Here is a 22,350-nt window from a genome sequence, read left to right on the forward strand (position 1 = left end):
TTCAATTAATAGTCATATAATAAACCTAAATTTACCAAAATAATCTTAACAATATTAATAGTTGGGCTAGAATTTTAAAATCTGAAAAATAGAAAGACTTAATTCTTAAAAATAAAAATATAGATTAAATTTTAAATTTACCGAAAGTATAGGGACTAACGACAAATTTTAACCTAGAAATCTGGTATTGGGTTGACAAACATACTAATCATTTAATACGGAAATTAACGTTGGGTTTTAACTATAAAATGTCAATGTCAAAACAGTAAGGTACAGCTGTATAATGTTACAGTTTTGTTTGTTTTGCTAATCTGTGTTCCGCTAAACACGTGCGGTTACCTAGTCACACTTTATTACTCATTCCGACAACCAACAAAATTTTTTAGATTTCATTTCTTTTTCATTAAAATTATTTTTATATTAATATTTAAATTAGAATTAAAATTTAAAAATATTTTAACAATTTGATTGAGTCCCTATTCGATTAGCATTAGCATTATTATCAATATAAGAGGACGTGGGTTCGAGTATGCTGAAACGTATTATCCTCCTAATCATGAGTTGGGGAGGGTTATGAATAGGTATTATGTCAAAAAATAACAGATATGATTAGAACTTATAATGAAATTATTTAAAAAATTTATTTTAATAAAAATTAAATTTTAAAATAAAATCTAATCAATGAATAATATTTTTTTCCAAAATAATAATTCAAAATTTTAGGCATAATGACTTGTTTGATCCTCTAACTTTATAAAAAAAACATTTTAGCTCTCCATTTAAATTTTCACCATTTTTAACTCTTAAATTTATGTTATTTTTCAAATCACCCAAAAATAGATGAAAATTTAAATTTCTTGACGTAACATACATGTGGATGTTACGTTAATAATTAATTATTTTTAAATTTTTAAAATTCAAAAAAATAAAAAATATTTTAAAAAGTATAAAAATAAAAAAAATAATTATTTTAAAAAATGATTAATTGCTAACGTGACATACACATGGCAATTCACATGTATGTCACATCAGTAAAATTAACAAACGTTAATTTTTCTATTTATTTTGAAGCGATTTGACAAACAATACTAAGATTAAGGGTTAAAAGAGACAAACAAAAGTTAAATGGATGGCTAAAATGATTTTTTACAAAGTTGGAGGGCTAAAAAAGTAACTAAGTCAATATTTTAATAATATTAACATTGCAACTCATATGTCGGTCTACATATGCTTCCTAAAAAATCATAAAATTATTAAGAAATCGTTTTTTTTCCAAAAGGTCCATAAAAAATTATAATTTTTTATGTCAACAATGAAGTACATGTAGTCTATCACATCAGTTGCCTTATTAGATATCAACACAGATAAAATTTTAACGATTGATAATCAAAGTGTTCATAAAAAAACAATCTACTAAACTGACAAAATGAGTGAACATTAAATTTAAAATTATTATTATGTGTTAAAAATATAAAAATATTAGGAAAGTCCCTAGGGGTAGATTGTATTTCGACCCCTTTATTACAAATGGACAAATTAATATTCCTTTGCAATTGTGGATATTCTTGAAAGCAATAGCATGAATTATGAATATATATATTAAAATTTACTTAAATATATATTTTATATTATATATAAAATAATTAATGAAATTGGTATAATAAATTAATTGAGAACTAATTCAGTTAATAAACCACTAAAAACTAATATTTTTACAATGCAAATTATGTTATCATGGGTGTATTTTTATTATTTTACAATACTACATAAAATCAATAATAATTCACACGAAATAAAATTAAACTTAAGACACTTTTAGAATTTCAACTTTATATTTTAACCAAAATTCCATTTGATTTTTTCATAAAATTTTAATGAATATAATTTTTATATAAAAACTTTCATCCATACAGTAAGAATGCGATAATTATATATATATATATATATATGAATATTCCGATTTATCAAAATAGCAATAGCTAAAGACAAAAAGAAAAGAAAAAAAAGGATTATTAGACATGGTTATTAGAATCGGATCAAATTGATCAGTCGGATTAGATGGATCAAGAATCAATTAGGATACTAATCTGAAGAAATGTATTAGGCTGATTGACTCAGAAATAGGGGCAAAATTAGAATTTTTTTAGGGGGACTAAAATTAAATTGTAATTTTTTTGGACAGTAAAAATACAATTTCACAATTTTAATAGCCTATATCTTTATAATTTTTAAAGGACTAAATCAAATTTTTATCATTTTTAGGCGGCCAACGTGCAATTTTACCTTTACTAATTTAAAATTTTAAAAATCTTAAAGGGCCTAAATGGAAAATTATAAAAAAACACAAAAATATTTTATAGTGTAATTTTGTATTTAATTAAGCCTCAATTTAAATCCATTGACAAATATAGAGGACAACATAAATAAAATGGTGAGGTGAATAGATGTGTAAATGAACAGAACGTTCGATGAACTGTTCGTATAATGTTTTTTTAATAAACGAACGAACACGAACAAAGGTGTGTTCGGTTTGTTTATGTTCATGAACAAGCTCATTTAAAAGTTTGTTTATTGGCTCATTTATAAACTCGTTTATTTATTAATAATATTTTATTATAAAAATATTAAAATAATATATGTGTGTATTTATTTATTCTTTGTTTGTTTGTTTATTATTCATTAACATTGTTCGTGAACATGTTCGTTTAATGTTCGTGAACGTGTTCAATTAAGTAAAATGAACATGTTCGTGAACATTAAACAAAAGAACATGAACAAAAAAATTGAAATTCTTAACGAACACAAACTGAACACGAAGAAGCTTAAAAATAAACAAACGAACATGAATAGAGATTTGTTCATTTAAGCTTAGTTCCTTTACAACCCTAGAGGTGGAACTCTATAAAAAAAACTATTAAAACACAAAAGGATTTAATGAGATAATATCCCTTAATATCTTGTTTAAAAACGTAATTGATTTTTATATTTTGCATATTATACATATATTGTTCATTTATGTAGCATTATATATAGAAAAATAAGACTAGGTAAATTTTAATTCATATCAAATATTGTTATTTGAAAATTGATAAAAAATAAAATAAACCATTATTTTTGTAATTACTATAAATTTTTATAAAAATTAAATACAATAACATTAAATAAGATAAAAATTTATAACATGTTATGAAATGACAATTTTAAAAAAAATTGTAAACATATTATAAAAGTAATTAATTTAATAATTTGTTTTACCCAATGAACATAATTTTTTAAAAAGCAAATAATTTATATGAAAGCTTTAATTGAACATCAAATTTTAATGTAGACATTTTGCAGGTAAGGTTGAATATGGGATATTAGGATTTTAATGTAAAAGTTGATTTGAAATTCCTTAAAATTAATAGATTTATATGGGTAGGTATTATTTCTAAAAGCAATAATCTTGATTTAATTGATGGTATTTGATTAATTGTAAAGGTGATAAATATGTTAAGTAGAAAATTATAGTCAATCTTGGATTAAATATTGCATTTAATGTATCATTTATAGATTAGCATGTGTTTAATATTTAAAAAATTATATTAATATTTATATATTTGGAACCGATTCGGTTCAATTACATAAAATTTCACCTAAAACTTCACCTTTTTAGTAATTTATGATAATTCTTTTTAATTTAAGGGTAAATTATCAAAATAGTCCCTTTTATTTGCCTCAAATTATATTTTAGTCACTTGTGTTTGAAATGTTACATTTTAATCACTTATTTTTTTTGTTTTGTTATGAAGTGGTCACTCTACTGTTAAACTCCGTTACCTCCCTAACGGCAGTCCTCCATGGCAGTTCAAATGGGTTTTTAATGCCAACTTGGATGTCCGGTTGTTGGGATAAAAATAGGTTTTAATTAAATGAATTTAATTTGGACTGTCATGTACGACATTTAAGTTAGCATTTAAAACCCATTTGGACTGCCATGTAGGGAGGTAATGGAGCTTAACGTAAAGTGACTACTTCGTAACAAAATAATAACATAAGTGAGTAAAATGTAACAGTTCAAACATAAGTAACTAAAATGTAATCTGAAACAAACAAAATTGACTATTTTTATAGTTTACTCTTAATTTAATGAGTACAATTAAAAAAAAAATTGGTTTTAATATATATCTTATGAGAGATACATGTTATTTTACAATTTTATTGCGAACTTAAAAAAAATACTTCAGCTGTGTTAGAAAAATTTAAACATGTTAAAAAAGTGCAAATTTTATAATAATATCAAGTTAGTAAAAATATGCTTTTAGAGTTGATTGAATTTTTAGCTTAATTCGAATAGGTATTATTGTCAATGTAGGAGGATGTAGATTCGAATGTGCTGAAGCGCATTATCTTCTTATTTATGGGTTGGGGATGGGTTATGAGTAGTTCTGGATATAGTGCCAAAAAGAAAAGATACAATCAGAACCTATAATGAAAATGTTAAAAAAATGCTTTTAGATAATTTTACATTTTATCAACTAAAAAACAAAATGTCTTTTTCTTTTCTTTTTTTATACAACACAAGTTAAATTCACACATCCACACACTTCACTACTATACAGACGAACTCATAGATCGAACCCTGGTCTCGTCCATGGATGAACTCACTTTAGCCCATGAACTTACTTGTCGAGTTCCAAACAAAATGAACCAAACATGATTCTAGAAGGTTCTTTTGATAAGTTGAGGAGACATTACAATCTAGCAAAACGGAAAGTCGTAGTGAGATGGAAGAGAGGAAAACCAGGGCAGGTTTTGGAAAATAAGTGTGATGGCAGGCGATGGTAATGAACACAATAAGAGGCTGAGAAGAATAGGAGTTGCAATGGTTGTTGTGATTGTAGAAAGGAATGCGTGGAATAAATTTTAGAGTGCTCAAATTGCTAAAAGATAAAAAAAGAACTCCCCAAATAAAACGTTTAATCGTCTATTTATAGCCTTTGAAAAAAAAAGTTAAAAAAGTGAAATGATTATGGAGAGAAAGTGGGCATAAACATGCTAAAAATGTGTGTGGTGAGATTAAAAGTGGTTCATTGAACATGAGAAAATAAAAGGTAATTTATATAGATAATGGGTATAATGACAATTATATGATTGTTACACCTACTTAAAAGTATTTTAGCAATAAAGACTTTTAAGTGCGAATGCATCATTTATTCATTAAATAAATAAAAAAGAAACACTTGTATTCTAAAAAAAAATTAATAATTAAGCTTAATAGTTTTTATATTCGAGTCTCCACCATGCTCTCTTAAGACATCCAAAAAAATGGAACAACCTAGGAATCTTGCTAGCCTTTCAATGTTGTTCTCAACAAAGTGTTCCCAATATGAAGTTGTTTCCAACCGGGATTGTTTCGAAAGGTGCTTATGTAAGGAATTATATTTCCCAAAACTACTATTGATTGAACAATTAGTAATCCCAAACAAGTATCTACAATGATAATATAGCATATTCACTAATATACTAAATAATTTTAAATTTCGATAATTCTATTATCACAAATAATATTATATTTTGTGAACTAAATGCTTAAAAAAAGGTTAAATCACTATTTGAGGCTTGAACTTCGTAATTTTTTTTACATTTGAGCTTGAACTTTTTTTTTAATTTAAGTTGGACTTTGAACTTAATAATTGTTCATCTGTTGGGGCTTGAACTAAGCAAATATTTTTATATTGGGGTTTGAAATTTTTTTGATTAAGCCTTAAACTTACCAGTTATTTCTGTATTAGTATCTGAACTTAACAATTAATCCTATATTAGTATGTTACTTAAAAAAATTTACCAAAAAAAAAAACCAAAGACAAAGAGTTGCCTTAACGTGGAAGATAAAAAGATTCCCTCCTGCAGCTGCTCCACAAAATGTGAAATAGTTACAATCATTGAACTTTTCTGTACATAACCCCAAGTGAAAACAAAAAAGTGTATAAACGACACCGTTTTTATCTATTCATTAATTGTCCCAAGTTTCCCACCCACCCACGCTCCTGCTCCCCACGCGCCATCAAAGGAATTATTTACATGTGAAAAAAGAAAATCAAAAGCGAAGCCCAATTAAATATATATAAAATAATTAAAAAAAACCAAAAAATCTGACCCACGAAAATCACAGCTCTTTGTTGCGACTTTGTGTCTGCCGTTTTTTTTCATATTTTATTTTTAAGGTTTTTTTTTCTTTTCAAGAAGAAGAAAAAAAGTGTTTAACAAATTTCTGGAGACAGGGACCGTAAAACAAACTCGACACCGCGACGCGGAACGAGTCAATCCTGTCGGCGGCACTCGTCGATCACTTCAATCTCGATCGTCTGATCATCAATATCTCTCTGATCGTGAGTTTAATAAAAAATAAAGCAACAAAAAAAAGAAAAGAAATATTAATTAACAAATTTTGTTTAATTGATTGATTAAAAAGGGATTGTTTGTGTAATTTTTTTTGTCTTTTAATTTGATAGGGTTCCGTCGATATTGGGAGATTTCCTTTCTGTTTTTTTTTTGTTCTTTTAAAAACAAAAGGTTAAATTTCGGTGATGGTTGATTTTTGGAAAGGTGGGGAATTTGGAGGGTGAGGGGTTAAGGTTTTTGCGAGTTTAGGGTTAGGGTTTTTGGGGACGGTGGGTTTGGAGATGGATGAAAATTCTGATCTTGAAGAAGGAGAAGCTTGGTTTCATGAAGATGAAGGCGACAATATTAACCCTGATACCGCCTTCTCTTACATTGTAAGGGTCTAATTTTTGCTAGTTCTTTTCTTTGAGAAAAATCCAATTATTTTAATACCTGTTCTCTTTTTCTGAAACTTGGAATTGTATTAAGCTTCAGCTAATGCCATTTGATTAAGCATTTATGATACTTTGTAGGCAATGCAATTGTATTAAGCTTTGTTGCAAGGAATGGTTAATCTGAAATTAAGCTTAATTTTGGTTTTGATTAAGCATAATGGCAATTTGCTTATCAGAATAAGTTGTGACTCTCTATGTGCATTGGAGTTCTATGAGTCTTGAAGTTGAGTTTGTATGTAGTATATGCCCATTGATTCACTAATACATTTTTTGGTTGAGAAATGATGAGAGTGATGATATCAACTGTTGATGAGCGATGAGAATTTTCATGACTTCGCACCTTTAGAACACAAAAGTGTTATTTTGACATACTTCTATTTCCAAATACTTGGTTTAGCTAGGTTAGTTTCTCGTCACCAGGAATGTTAGAAAATGTTTTAAAAGGCTGTTTAATGCCTTTGTGCAGTTTATAGATAGTTATGCAATGTGATGATATTGATAATGCTAAACAAGATACACCATTGTCAAATCATTTCCATTTTGTTAAAAGTTGAAGTCAGGTTACTTTCTTACTAGTAATTTATTGACATATTATTTTAGAAAGCCGAGGCATGGAAAAGAAAGTAAATAATAGGCTGATTTTCGTAAAGTACTTGTTTTGTCTCCTGGCAAAAATTTGCTGCATGATGCTAAGTTCCTTGCCTGGATGATCTCTGAAACTTCCTCAACATTTGGAAAATTTATGTTGATACTGTTGGTTGAATGCTCAATGAAATGTGATTAACTGTATTTCTTAATTTATTTAATCTAATTTGTATTTGAAATGTTAAACTATAATTGGTTCATATTTTATTGTTAAGCTCCTGAAAAGAATAAACTTCTAGATGCTTATAACAGTTGGCTTGTTGTGCCTGTTGTAGATGTACTTCAATCTGGTCCATATATCAATTTTAATTTACACAAACTTTCAAAATTCTCTATGTTATTCCATTACTAATATGGGATATTATGTCTTGAAGGATGAGAAGATTAAAAACGTTTTGGGCCATTTTCAAAAAGTTTTTGAAGGTGGAGTTTCAGCAGAAAATTTGGGTAAGTGGTTGTTTGCAGTTTTAGAAAATGTTAGGTTATATTACAAGCTTAATGATTTTCATTGAAGATGATGATTTGAGCTTAAATTACCTTTTTCAGGGGCAAAATTTGGGGGGTATGGCTCATTTTTACCTACCTATGAACGTTCGCCTCCAAGATTGTCACGTCCAAAGACACCGCAGAGAAACTCAAGCATATCAGGGTCAACCAATAATATGTCTATGGAGGTATATGGACGATATTCTTGCTATAGTTTGGTCATTTCTTCGGAAGATGTCCATAGCTGTTGCTTTGACAACTTAATAAAATTCTAGTTTACTTGAGTGCTGTGGATTGTGTTAACATACAGGGTGCATCTCAGAATTTGAAAGCCCCACCAAATGCACCCTCAACCGGGAGACCAGGAAATACCTCCTGCCCAAGTGGCAATATTGCAGCTAGACATGATTCACGTTTGACTTCTGCTCAAGTTGCTGAGAAGTCTATCTTGAAGGATGAGAGTTTTAACAGAGCAGGGATTCCAAGTGACCAGAAGACATTGAAGTTTCGTATTAAAATGGGGTCTGATAAAAAAGCACAAAAAATTGCTGCAATCTATAGTGGTCTTGGGCTTGATTTTTCTCCTTCGTCATCATTGGGGAACAGTCCTGATGAAAGTGGAGGAACATTGATGATATCTCAAGAAACCACTAGTGAATCACCCACTAGAATTCTTCAGGTAGAGGTTTCTCTTGGTTGTTTTCAGGTCTGCATATGAACTAAAGAAGGATGGATTGATATTTTGTGCCTTTAAACAGGTTATGACTTCCAATCATGTCCCTGGTGGTGTGCTCATATCTCCACTTCATGACAGCCTGCTATGCTTTTTAAGAAAGGAAAAGGAAAGGCCTTATAGAGAGAATAAATCTATCTCATTGCTTAAGGCATGTCAAGAACATCCTTCTGTGTTAATAGATAAGTCCATTATGGGTAATAAAAAACAATTAAATGAGAAGAAGACAAAATTTTTAATCGGAAAAAGTGAAGAGCTGGTGGAATCAAATAATGTAAATCGCAGGACTGTTGAAAGTGGAAAGACATTGCTCATAAAAAAGAAGCCTGAAAATGAGATTGCAGGAGGGGAGTCATTGCCCAATGACTTGAAACCCACAGCTCTATCTAATTCAGTGAATATTGCTAAGGAAGTCACCGCCAGGGTCTGTGATGTTGCTGCTGAAGCTAATCTGAATGCATCGAAAGGTAGATTGTTGTCCTCTGACTCTGCAAAGGAAGATTCTTTGGAGTCAATATCTGGAAGGAGCAGAATGAGTGGCAAGAAAAAGAAGCGGGATAAGCGGAGTAGTTTAGAGGGAAACGGTTGGGAACAGAGTGTAGTGAATTTCGATAAGAATGCTTCAGTCGACCTAGGAGACAATGTTGGGAGCAAGGAAGATTCAAAAACAAAGGTTGGTCAGATAGCTACATTTCGTGTACAAAATAAAATAAATATTCCCTCCAAGAAGGAAAAGACATTGGTTGAGGGAAAGAGGTCAAAAGGTAGCAAAAATAATGGAGAAGTTGCTGATTCAATGAAGGAAAGCTTGAGACTTGATGTGGGTGCAACACTTAAAGATACAGTTAGTTCTTGTCAAGGTTTTCCTTCAGGTAAAGATAAAATTCAGAAGTTGAAGTTGCAGAAGGATATGAAGAAGGTCCAAGATAATCATAGAGATTCACTGGAAACAAATTCTGAACAGAAGAGTGATCGAATGGAGCCAACAATGAGGCATTTTCAGAATAGGCCAAAAGGTTATGGTCCAATGGATTTTGAGACGGAGCAGAATGGCTATTTGGATAAGTCAAAGGTAATATTCAGTGGTAGAACAGTTAATAACCAGCTGTTGGGAGTGGATGTTCCAGGTGTGGTTCCTCACCTCAATGATAAGACACTTGCCTCTCAGACGGCTGCACCAGCTGCAACTGCTCCTGTGTTGATAGAAGAAAATTGGGTTCAGTGTGATCGTTGTCACAAGTGGCGACTCTTGCCTTTCGATACTAGACCAGAACAACTTCCTGAGAAGTGGTTGTGTAGCATGCTTGATTGGCTGTAAGTTCCTTAGATAAGCATCTAATAAAGTTTTCTTTGAATATGTCGGTCTCTTTTGTTTGAGTGCATGCTATGTGCGTGTTTATGTTATTGTGTGCACATGGTGCTTGCAATGATTAGAAAAACCTGGTCAATTATAGGTACATGTATAGATGCATTGTCTGTGTGTGAACATGGATTTATATTTTGCTTTTGCTGATTTCTGTTTCTGACATCATTGTGTAGACCAAGAATGAACCGGTGTGACATTAGTGAGGAGGAGACAACGAAAGCTCTCAATGCATTATACCAGCTTCCAGCAGCTGAAAATGAAAATAACCCACAAAATCATGCAAATGGAACTATGTCACTAGTTTCTTCAGCTCACCATCAGCATCTTGATCAGAACAACTCAAGTTTCAATTCTCAGGCTTTATCTATTAAAGGAAATAAGAATCATGGCCTCAAGGAAGTGCAGAAATCAGGTAGCAGTGGCCTGAATCAGATGTCAACCTCTAAAAAAAAATACAAGCAGCAGGAATCTTTGAAACGTAGGAGCATAAATGACATGGCTCAGGCCCCTGTTGAATCATTTGTCATGAAGAAATCTGCCTTTGAAGAGAAGGAAAGGCTTCTAGTTGGAGGTATTTATTTGATATTACAGAATAAGTTTTACTAGCAGTTGGACTTCTATATTGAATTTATTGTTAATTCATATTGCCATTGTTTGATTGTAGGTGAGACCAAGAAAGCAAAAATGAAAAACAAGAAGGAGTCTGGTCTGTATGAATATGAAGGTTCAAAGAAAAGCAGAACAGAAGTAACATCCACGGCCGAAAAACATCAGAGTACTAACTTAGACAACAGAACGCTGGGCCTTAATTCAAGCACTACCTTGCCAACTCAAGCAAATGGAAGAAGCGTTCAGAATTCCAATGGGTGCTCTAATTCTGGAGATGTAAAGCATGATATTAAAGAAAAAACAGTAGCTTCTTTGAAGAAACTTGTGGATCAAACTCAGGCTTCATCAGATGCTGGGTCATTAGACATGAGAATATGCGATAAAAGGGCTCCTGTGAAGAAAAGGAAATTGGACTGGCAGGACAGTCAAAATGGGAATGAGTTATGTATGAAGGAAGAAAGTAGTGAGAGTGGATTTAGGAATGAAAAAAAGTTACGGTTTTCAAAGATTGAGGGGAAGCAGCCCAATAGAAATGATGGAGACAGTGTGTCAAACAGGAAAAGTATGGATCATTCAATTGGTGGCATTGAAGAAGTCAGAAGTATTGATAGGGTCCAACAATCGAGTAAGCACAAGAAGAAGTCCTCATCTAAAGTTTTGGATGGCCATGATTCATCTAGAAGGGATTCTGGAACTGGACAAATTTTGGTAGCAGCAACTTCTAGCTCTTCAAAGGTTTCCGGTTCTCGTAAAACCAGAGCAAACTTTGAAGAAGCAAGGGGTTCGCCAGTTGAATCAGTTTCTTCATCTCCAATGAGGACTTCATATCCAGAAAAGCCTGCAACAAGTGGTTCAGGGAAGGATGCTGCAAATAGTGGCATTCCTTCATGTGGCAATCTTAGAAGATGTTGGAACGGGGAAGGCACTTTTGAGCTTGCTCAATCTGGTACAGAAATGAAAGAGAAAGTGTCGGGTGATTTTAATTCTAGATCCCATAAATCTTCTACCTTGGATTATCGGGATAGAGATTCTATTGGCAAAATCAGCATTAGAAATAAACCTTCTTCTAGGTTGGGGAATAGCCATTTGCTCAATGGTGATTCTCATTCTGCAGAAACTGTGCAGCATACTGTAGACCATTCCCATAGTGAGGATAGACTGAACAAGGAGTGGGGTGGCAATGCATTATTTTCTCAGAAATCTGACGACGTTTCTAATTCACAGACAAAAGACAGTAAAAGAAGTTCTGCTGTAGATAAAATGAAGGGTTCTAATCCAACAGAGGAACAGGAGGATTTGTGTTCCAGAAAGAGCATGAATTATCAATCAGATGTTGTCAAGAGTCATGCATATCTTCAAGAAACATTTGTTGATTGCAAACGCAATTTGCATAAATTTAGCGAGGATGAGAAGAGATCTTATGGAAAGAAGAATCCTTCAGGACAACCATCAAGTGATAGTAGAATAGGGACCCAGCTGAATATAAAACATGATAAATTTGATGTAAAATCTGCTGCTCCATGCTGCACAAAGGGGAATGTTGCCCCTGAGCAAAATGTGACCCAGGATTTTAGTGGGCAAACTAAAGTAATGCAAGCAGAGGTAAAAAGTGGAATGTCAAAATCATCCTTGCTTTTTGAAACTGAAAGTTGTCAAGAAAGAAAAGGTCATCGAACAGTACCAGAAGCACAACAGGGAGCTGTCTATGATGGGGTTCCAGTTAATGCCTCTTCCAGTGTCAATGTGTCAAAGGCTTTGAAACAGCCTGGAAAAGCTGCTGGCAGCAAGAATGGGTCTGCCCATGATTTGGGACAGCAGATGCCTGATTTGCATGTGGTCAGAAACCTCAATGCTTGCAGTCCTGTGAGAGTAAAGTCCTCCAGCCTGACAGTAACTGATGCCCTGAATGATGCTCAAGGACTTAGAAATTATGCCGATCGTCTTAAGGTTTCCTTTCAGATTTTGTTCTTACATTGATATGCCGCTTTCATAAAAGTTCTAACAGAAATTATTTTGCCATTCTAACTGTTACTGCCATTTCACTGTCCTCTTTCAGAGTTCTGGTTTTGTTTTTGAAAGCAATGAGATTTACTTCCAAGCTGCTCTTAAGTTTCTTGGTGTCGCTGCCCTTTTAGAGGCTAGCAATAGTGAGAGTGGTAGACATGGGGACATGAACCATTTGCAAGTGTATGGCACTGCCACTAAACTTTGCGAGTAAGTGAATGTTTCATAAGTGACGGGAAACGAGTGTTTCTTGAACTTCAGTATATTTCTTCTTTTTTTTTTTTGGTTTATATTTATATTAGGAGTGTTTATATATACCTGTATCTTTCTCTATGCTAAAATTGTCAAGTTCACAGAATGTGTGCCAAAGAATATGAAAGACGCCAAGAAATGGCTACTGCTGCTTTGTCCTATAAATGTGTAGAGGTAGCATACATGAGGATTGTTTACTGCAAACATTCTGCTAGCAGCAGAGACCTGAAAGAGTTGCAAGGAACTGTACAGATGGTTCCCCAAGGTAACAAGCCGTGTGATGGATATATGCTTAGTCTTTTTTCTCTCTCCATGATTTATTGCAAATCCCTCTAGATGGTGTTAGTCTTCTATTTTGTGATGTTTCATTTTTAAATGTGAATTGTGTGCAATATAAGTGGTGTTGTCTATGGTGCAGGAGCTCTGTGACTGTGATTTATTTATTTGAGGCAGTCGGCAGTGCATGTGGTCATTTAGGTTCCATTTGAAGCCATGTAAATATTTCATATTTAGTTTTCCCTCTCAATGTGAGCCCTCATGGGGCTCGTGCCCCTATTGTACTTGCATATCATGCTTTAAGGAGTCTTAACATAAAGTATTCACTGTAAATAGATGCCTCTTCTTTCGGTTGAGATGCAACTTCAGTTGCACAAAATTGTTTCTTCCATATTAATTAGTAGTCCCATGTTGCAATGCTCTGAGATTAGCTACCTCACATATTTTCAAATGGCTTCTTTCAGGTGAATCTCCATCATCTTCCATATCAGATGTTGATAATAACTTAAATAACCAAGCAATTGTGGATAAGGCTTCATTAGCCAAGGGTAATGCTTCATATGTTGCTGGAACCCATGCCCTTGTTGCTAGAAACCGTCCAAGTTTTGGTCGGCTGCTTGACTTCGTAAGTTAATTCTGTCTGAAAGCGCCAATCTCCCCCCCCCTCTCGCTTTATTATTATTTTCTATGTTTTATTAAGCATCGATTATGCCTATAAAATATTCTTTTCTCCTTGAATGTTCCTTGGTAGTTGAAGACCAATTATATGAGCTTGTAAAGTAGTTATGAGGTGGTTGGAGATGGATATTTGTGAATTTGGTGGAAATAAGATTGTGTCGAAAAGGATAATGACTAATGAGTGTACCTAGAGGGTAGCACTGGCCATGCAGTACAGGGTTGCATTTCTGACTAGGGTTTTTTTTGTAGTATTGGTCTTTCTTAACTTGCTGGTAGGAGAACTAAACTTTTGATTGTTTGAAGGATTATTTGATGCCCCTGCTATATTATTTTCATAGGAAGTTTGTTCACTTGTTTTTTTTTTTTCACTGTCCAATAGATTGGGTGTTAACAGCCTGGGCAGGCTTGTTTGTAGATTTAGTGTCAGGTGTTTTGCTCCTTAAATAGTGCTTGCGATATAGAACAAAGGAAATTTTTGAGAATTTGCCTGTCCTGAAGTTTGAAAGATAAAAAAAGAATAATATCCTAAGTCTGCACGATGATTGTTATTGTAAATAGTGCTTGGTAAGAATTTCCTGTCTTTCAATGTCTATGTTAGCTGATTAGGTGGTTCAAGTAGGTAAATGTATTAATACGTTAATTTTCTGCAGGCACAGGATGTAGGTTCTGCAATGGAGGCTTCAAGAAAATCTCTAACATGTTTCATGGCTGCTACTTCATCCCTGGAAGCAGCACAAAATATCGAGTGTATTACTTCAGTTAGAAAGGTGATTGATTTCAGCTTCCAGGATGTGGATGAACTTGCATGTTTGGTTGAGCAGGCAATGCAGGCCATAAGTCGTTCTGATTTAGGCAGTACCAGAGATTAAGCTACCTTGTATATATATTCGTGTTTTTTCAGTTTATAACCCCCCAACATGCATTGGAGAAGAAAGGTGGATGGCTTAGACCTGCATTCGGGAACGAGCAAAGATGTGAGTGGCCCAATAGCCTATTGCCTCAGTGTACATGTGTATAAAGTGAGATTGATTTGCAAATTTTGTAATGTATATTTTTGATGTTCACTTTCTTCTCATTGATAAGAGCACAGGCATGCTCACATTTTAAAGTTTTTCTGCGTTGGCAAAGAGGGTAAAAAATCTAGCTTGTTCAGCAAGAGATTCAGAGTTCCATGTAAGATATTAGTTCCATATAGTACTATATTTTTTTCGCTCCATTGCTTTGGGGCCTGAGGAAAACAAAGTATATATAGAGTTTTGAAATCATTAGGCAACCATTTTGAAGAGGTTGGAACACTGATATCCCAATAACAGTTCTCTGTTCTGTTTACAATTTATTTCAAAATTTCTATTGGAAGGTTCTTATCTATATTTATTGTTGCTTGAGGTGCAAGTTTCAATCATATAGAAACATCTGCATTTCCATGTATCGTGTTTCTTCTCATCATCCAATGCATGGATCAGATTCATCAGTCTGTTTCTTCTCTTTCAATTCTCTTTCATGAACAGACATCGATTCATATTCAACAATCTGTAGTCATTTCAAAAAGGAAAATAAAAAAGTCAGTGACGGGCCTGTATTACATGAGTGCCATGTGTCCGACACAGGACAGGTACTGTCAAACTAGAGACAAACCTCGAGTAACTTCTTATGGCTTGTGCTCTGCAGATAACAACAAACTGTGTCTCTTTCATGTTTCAAGCAACATTCAATCTAAATTTTCATCATCAAAAACCAAAGAGGTTGATCAAACAGGGAGTTTTATATATGTCCGTGACCATAATTTAAATCCGTACCTTAAGCATGCAATCCTTGTAAGATTCAGTTTTTAACCAGATAGGTGCCTTGGTGGAATAAAATGAAGCAGTAGCTTTAAACATGTCATCTTCAAAGTCTCGTTCATAGTATTTCATAGAGCCTTGCCCAACATCTACATAGATACCCACAATGTTCCTTATCAAAGCTTGATCGATACCTTCACCTTCACGCTCTCGATTAATCTCTTGATTCAAAGAACAACATTAAGGAAAGATCAGTCTCGAAACCCGCCATGATAAACGTGATATGAACGAAAACATGAAATCTAAAACAGACGAAATGCAGATCATACCAGGGACAATACAGCATCTTTGATTTCATGATTGAATTCTCCAAATACCTTCACAAAAACAACAAAATATATGTATCGGACTTTGTTGATTTGGCATTAAGAATCTATCTATATAAAAGAATTTAGGACTAACCAAATTGTAGAAAGCTAAAAGAGTAGATTGTTCTAGGGGAGGAAGCTTCCTCCAAGGAACAAAGTATCTATCCAAAAAGTGAAAGAATCTAGTAAGCCATCTGGTCATAACTTTGTCATTTGACCATCTTTGCTCTATTTCTTTCACCAAAGCTTCATCTTTTTTCCCTTGCAATGATGGCAAAACCTGGTAATAATATAACAAATATATATAAATACAACCCACAAATGTAAAAGTTGCCTTCGGGTGCAGATTAATGACAAAATCCATTTTACCTTGCTAGTGATGTAGTGTTTGAGAAAATTGTGGTACTTATCATATAATACCTCAGAGTTTCCGCCTCTCCGGTTTGGCTCACACAATTTAAATACAATTCTAGCCATTAGGTAAGGAAAACCCATCTCTTTAGAGATTTGGTTCGAATTTCAATGAAAAACAAAACTTAAATTAGAGAAAAAGGATACGAGTACATACGCATGTACTCTTCAGATGAAAAACGATGGATTTTTTTATCATCATCATTGCCTTCTATGATGTTAATCAATTTGTTAATTCCATGTTGAAGCACAGCCCATCCTTGTTCAACCTCCATGAAGCACTGTTGATGATGATCTTCGGTACCCGCCATGGTTTTTAATGGAACCAAACTGAGATTAGTCTTTAAAAACAGCTTTATATATATATATATATATAGCATTGACTCACAAGAGTTTGATTTTTTTTCTTTTCAAATGTGGCTGCTAAAAACATTGGAATATTATAGGGTAAACCCACCTAACATAATTAAATTTACGCTTTGGCCACTTAACTTTAAAGAGTTATAAAAAAGCCATTAAACTATTCAAGAGTTTTCATTTAAATCAAGGAGCTGTTAAAATCGCTACTGCAAGCAAAAGCTCTCATTCCCATTTTCTTTTACAGTTCAATTTTTTTATTCAACAGTTTTGAACGTCACAAATTTATGAATTAAAATCTAAATATTTTTTTTTAATCTTTGACACTGACTATCAAATCGACTTGAATATAAAATATGTTCTTTTACTCGTTAATGGGTACTCATCCATTGTACCGATCATCTAATTAAAATTTGTTAGCCAAAATTTTTTTAATAAAAAAACCTTTTGACTTAAACAAAAACTTTCAATGACTTAAATGAAAATTTTTGAATAGTTCAATGGCCATTTCTAACTTTTTGAAGTCGAATGATTAAAATGTAAACTTATTAATAATTTAATAACCTTGAGTGTAGTTTAGCTAATATTATATTGGTATATCTACGTGTCTAGAAATAAAATAGGTACTGTAAGGCTAAAAGTTCTGTCGTCGTTGTTGTTGTGTTTTTCTTTACTTATAATATATTTTTGGCATAATGACTTATTTAGCCCTTCATCTTTATAAAAAATATTATTTTAGCCTTCTATTTAATTTTTTTTATCTTTTTTAACCTTTGAACTTGCATTGTGTAACACCTCTCATTCGTCCCGACGAATGGTACTAATGGGAGATGCCACCAAAGCATGAACGTGTAAGAAATCTTTATTTTATTTGAGGATTTAGGGTTTAAAATATTTTTGTAAAAATAATTGAAATATGTTTTAGACAATTGAAAGCTTTAAAAACAATTTAAAATATTTAAAATTTCTTTTGAGTTAATCGAAGGTGATCAGAACCCAAAACGGCCTCGAAAGGTTAAAACTTGAAAAAAATGCAAGGTTGCTATAGGGGCACGATGTCGTGACGAGGAACTTATGATGCTGCAATGTGACTGACTGAGTTAATATGGTCACAACGATGGGAATGCGAAGTTGCGACGTTGCTGTAACATCCCTAACATCCCCTGAAATGAGAACAATGTCAATTCGTGTTGGCACGTGTTAAAAATTTTCAAAGTAGAAAAAAGTAAAAAATTTAAAATTAGTGGAGAAGATAGTTGAATATTATAAGAAATTACAAAGGCTTTTGAATTAAGGGGAAATTATTTTAAGGTATAGACTAAATTGTAAAAGTGTGAAAAATATTGGGCTATAATGTAAAAAACTTAGAAATAAGAAATGATTGAATTTGATACATGGGAAAAGAGGAAAGACTTGAAAAGAATTTTGACCATGGAAGTACAAAAGAAGTGGATGAGAATGAGAGTGAATAAACACCATTTGTTGGTCATGATGATGATTTGATTTTTTATTAAATATTGTTAATAAATTTAATAATACAAAATGATGATAGAAATTTTTTTGATATGGAAAGACGTAGCAGAAAGAAAAGTCTTTAACTTTTGTAGTTTTTTCCCTTCTTTCCCACTTCTCTCTCATCTCCCTTTTTATTTCATTTTCATTTTCTTTTAATTTAGTCCCTCCTACGATATTCACCTCCCTTAAGCTTTAACTTTCAAATTTCCACCATAGATTTTAAGTGAAATCAATAGAACAACTCCATAATAAGCTCATTTTCTTGTAAAGCTAGCTAATATTCATTTTGGAGGAGAAATAAAAGTGAAGAAAATTTAGGGATTCTGAGAAAGGTTAAGATAAGAATGATAAGGCTTTCTTATAGGACTTCATGTTTATCTCATCAAATGTATGGAAATAGTATGTGATTTTTGTTTTGATATTGAATATCATATATCTGTTGTGTAAATGAAGAGAAGGAGAAGAGACGTGAATATCAAGTTGGTGACAAGGGCAAAGAAATAACAAATGAGTGAAGGAAAAAGGAAGGGTTCATTCCAAGCATTTTGTTGTAAATATATCAAGAATTTTACTTTATATAAAGTAAACCTTAAATGAAAAATTGATAAATTATTTTAAAATTTTCATGGGATTTATTTATGTGTGAGAATGATGATTTCAATTATGGAAATTATTTGAAAGATGAATTGTATTCTTATAATGAATTGAAAAGTGTATGTGTAGTGAAATTAGAGAGAAGGACTAAATTGAAAATAGTGTAAAAGTTAGATAGGTGTTATAAATATTGATATGAAGTTTATAAGTGAAATTTTAAATGTTGATGAAATAGATGCCAAGTGAAATTTAATGATAGTTGATTCCATTTAGATAAGGATTAAATTATAAAAATAGTAAAGTTTGAATTGTTTTTATCGTTGACAAAATGTAATAGAATGGTATAATTCAAATGCCCATTTAGACAAAATAAGAACTAGTAGGATACAAATGGCATGCCACTAGGAAAATTTCTATGCTTGCAAGTGATAGTGGCACTACAGTGCAAGTGAAAGCGGCACTATGCAAGTGTTAGAGGCACTTCGGTGCAAAATTGACATCCACATGATAATGACACTTCGATGCAAATTATCAACATTTTCACATATCCTATATGTTCTATTAAGTCTACAATTGGGCAATAGATTTACAAGGTAAATGAATTCAAAAAAAAAGTTGGTAAGTAGCTTATAACTTGTTAAATTGTCACCTTAGTATGGCTAGTATAGAAACAAATTCATGTATGATGGTTTGATTAATAAGAATTATATATATATATATAATATAAAAGCAATGTTTGTTTTGAATTGCAAAGTTTAATTCTTGATATTGTTACTAAGCTCTCGTGAGCTTAACGCGTTTCCTTTTAAACGCGTAGGTGAGGATTTGTTTTAGAGCTCTAGAGAGAAGGTTGACCTCCAACTTATCTCATCACAAATCAAGGCTTGAAAGGAGTATGAATCTAAAATTTTGAAAATAGTTCATGATATGTACATAGGGTCATGGTATCAATGTTTTGGGTGAACTTTCATGGAGACATTTGATAGTATTTGACTCTCCATGCAAATTTTGTAAATTTGGAGTTGTTTAATTAAGTTTTTAAGTGGAATTATATGATGTTTTGATGAGGAATCACATTTGAAAATGTTTTAGTAGTGATATGGAATGGTTTTATGATTGTTTAAACTTGGTTTTAGATGATTCAAACATGTTCCAAGTAATTTGTCTCTAATGTCGCGACACTAGACATGAAGTAAAGTACTCTGTCTCTAATGACGTCGCTACATCCAAAGCTAATGTCATGACATCCAAATTCCTGTCTCCAATGTCACGACATCCGAAGCCAATGTCGCGACATTGACCCTGTTTACCTATTTTGATTTGAATAAGCTCCAATTGGCCTCCGATTGTAACCAAACCTTAGGGAAAGCATAGAAATGACTTGAATAACTCCAAAGAAGTTCAATTATGTTAAAACAAAGCTTTAAAATTTTATGACCAAATTGGAGTGATTGTAGTTGCTTTTAGGGGTGAGCGTTCGATCGAATTGAATGAAAAAATTTTGAGTTAATCGAGTTGACGAATCTTATTTGATCATCCTAATTCAATTTGAAAATTTCTCAAATTAATTCGAGTGAGATGGAATTCGAATCGAATCGAATATATTTGTTTGAGTTAAATTAAAAAATGACTTTGGGTCCTTGTAGCCACTACCACCCACCGTAATCAAATTTGTTATTAACTTTCATCCTCTCATAATTAAGTTATTAATATTTTATATATAGGTTAACTTCTTTGCTTGCTTAGTTGTTTCAATTAACTTCTGATTCTTGTCACTATGTATTTTAAAATTAAAAAAATATATTAAATGTAAAAAATATAATTTTTTAATAAAAATTATTTTAAAGATAAAATTTGAAATTGATACCAATAGAAAATTTTAACATAAATATTTTATGGGATCATCGATAATTCAATTTTAACAAAAATTTATAAAGATTCAGCATGATTAAACAATTTAATAATATAAATAATACAAAATTTGAAATTTAATTCAATAATATAAATAGTACAAAATTTGAAATTTAATTTAATAATATAAATAGCAGACATAATTTTGAAAAAAAGTTTTTGAGGGTTCGGGGGAAGTAAAATTTTTAAGGGAAAGTAAAAGGTTTTTTTTTGGGAGTTGGGTGAAAGGAAGTAAAAGGGTTTGCTATGTGGTTTATTTAAATTATTCGAGTTATTTGAATTCAAAAATTCAACTTGATTCGAACTTAAAATTCCAAAAAAATTCGATTTGAACCAATTAACTCGATTAATTGATTCGAATAATTCGAAAATCTAATTTTTTTTGATTTTTTTGAGTCGAACCAAATTTTGCTCACCCCTAATTACTTTGACAACGAATGTGACATCCCTATACCTTGGCTCGACGATAAGATTGATTATGAGGGTGCTATAGTTGTAATTTCATAGTTGCGATGTCACTCACTAAATATCCCAAAACACTTCAAAATACTCAATAATATCCTTAATTACAATCAAATCATATGTCATGGTTTCAAAGCATTTAAAAACATTACTAAACCATATATAAACATAGTTCCAAGTCATAAACATGTTCAAACCAATTTATAATTCAAATACTTGTTTTAGCCTTTCAAAGAGGTTACAAACAACACTTAATTTTACAAATTCAAACACTTATAAATAGTTATAGTAGTCTAAGTCTCTATGTACATGCCAAAAATGTAACACCCCTAACCCATATTTGTTGCTGGAACAAGGTTATTGAGCATTAATAGAGTTTACAGAACAAATACAGATAATTCATGTCATTTACTATTCATATCTAAAACCAATCATATTCAATCATATTGTCCCTTAAATGAACCATCGAGGCCCAATTCATGAGTTAGAAACAAGTCGGGGCTAATTTGGGAACTTAGAGAATTTTTTGCGAAATTTCAAAAATTTTTATTAGGTGCAGGGGATACATGCCTGTGTGGCTAGGCCATGTGGCTCACACGGCCAAGTGACACACTCGTGTCTCAGGCTGTGTGGGCATTCGATGTGAGGCACACTGTCGTGTCCCAATCCGTGTTCAAATTAGAGTAGCTATTGATTTGGGTCACACGGCCAGCCACACGCTCGTATGCCAGGCCGTGTGGACAATTTAATTTTCAAAAATTAGGAGCAGGATTCACACGGCCAAGACACACGCCCGTGTGCTAGGCCATGTGTCACACACTGTTGAGACATACACCCGTGTCTATGCCTGTGTGAACATTTTGAAGCATTCTGTTTCTAAATTTTTAAGATGTAGGGAACACACGGCCAAACCATACACCCGTGCGCATGGCCGTGTGTCACACACAGTTAAGACACACGCCCTGTAACACCCCATACCCGTACTCGAGATCGGTATAGGATATGAGGCATTACCGAAATTTTTAAAATAATTTCAGTTAATTTATATCGTTTAGCATTCATTTTCATGTTTCATGTAACATCC

The 22,350-nt window shown here is 32.4% G+C and overlaps 2 protein-coding genes across 3 annotated transcripts; one reads left to right on the forward strand and one right to left on the reverse strand.

Moving 5' to 3' along the window:
• Nucleotides 1-6,087: 6,087 nt before the first annotated feature.
• On the forward strand, nucleotides 6,088-14,975 carry LOC107938286 (cysteine-tryptophan domain-containing zinc finger protein 7). 2 transcript variants are annotated; one of them, XM_041089792.1, is made up of 12 exons: nucleotides 6,148-6,371; nucleotides 6,495-6,758; nucleotides 7,838-7,910; nucleotides 8,010-8,137; nucleotides 8,260-8,628; nucleotides 8,708-9,996; nucleotides 10,222-10,619; nucleotides 10,713-12,604; nucleotides 12,714-12,871; nucleotides 13,018-13,178; nucleotides 13,654-13,814; nucleotides 14,518-14,975. In XM_041089792.1, exons 2-12 carry the CDS (start codon nucleotides 6,666-6,668, stop codon nucleotides 14,734-14,736), a joined length of 4,941 nt encoding a protein of 1,646 aa, XP_040945726.1. In that variant the 5' UTR covers nucleotides 6,148-6,371; nucleotides 6,495-6,665; the 3' UTR covers nucleotides 14,737-14,975. The 2 variants fall into 2 exon arrangements, with proteins under 2 accessions (XP_040945735.1, XP_040945726.1); XM_041089801.1 differs by having other exon boundaries at nucleotides 6,088-6,758.
• Nucleotides 14,976-15,096: 121 nt separating this feature from the next.
• LOC107938293 (cullin-1) lies at nucleotides 15,097-16,765 on the reverse strand. Its single transcript, XM_016871386.2, has 7 exons — nucleotides 16,575-16,765; nucleotides 16,386-16,485; nucleotides 16,111-16,296; nucleotides 15,978-16,025; nucleotides 15,664-15,867; nucleotides 15,503-15,580; nucleotides 15,097-15,397 (listed from the first exon to the last, which is right to left on the reverse strand). The coding sequence occupies exons 1-7, from the start codon at nucleotides 16,736-16,738 to the stop codon at nucleotides 15,311-15,313; spliced, it is 867 nt and encodes a 288-aa protein (XP_016726875.1). The 5' UTR covers nucleotides 16,739-16,765; the 3' UTR covers nucleotides 15,097-15,310.
• Nucleotides 16,766-22,350: the final 5,585 nt, after the last annotated feature.

This window comes from Gossypium hirsutum, chromosome A02 (genome assembly GCF_007990345.1).
Source record: "Gossypium hirsutum isolate 1008001.06 chromosome A02, Gossypium_hirsutum_v2.1, whole genome shotgun sequence".
Taxonomy (NCBI): Eukaryota; Viridiplantae; Streptophyta; class Magnoliopsida; order Malvales; family Malvaceae; genus Gossypium; species Gossypium hirsutum.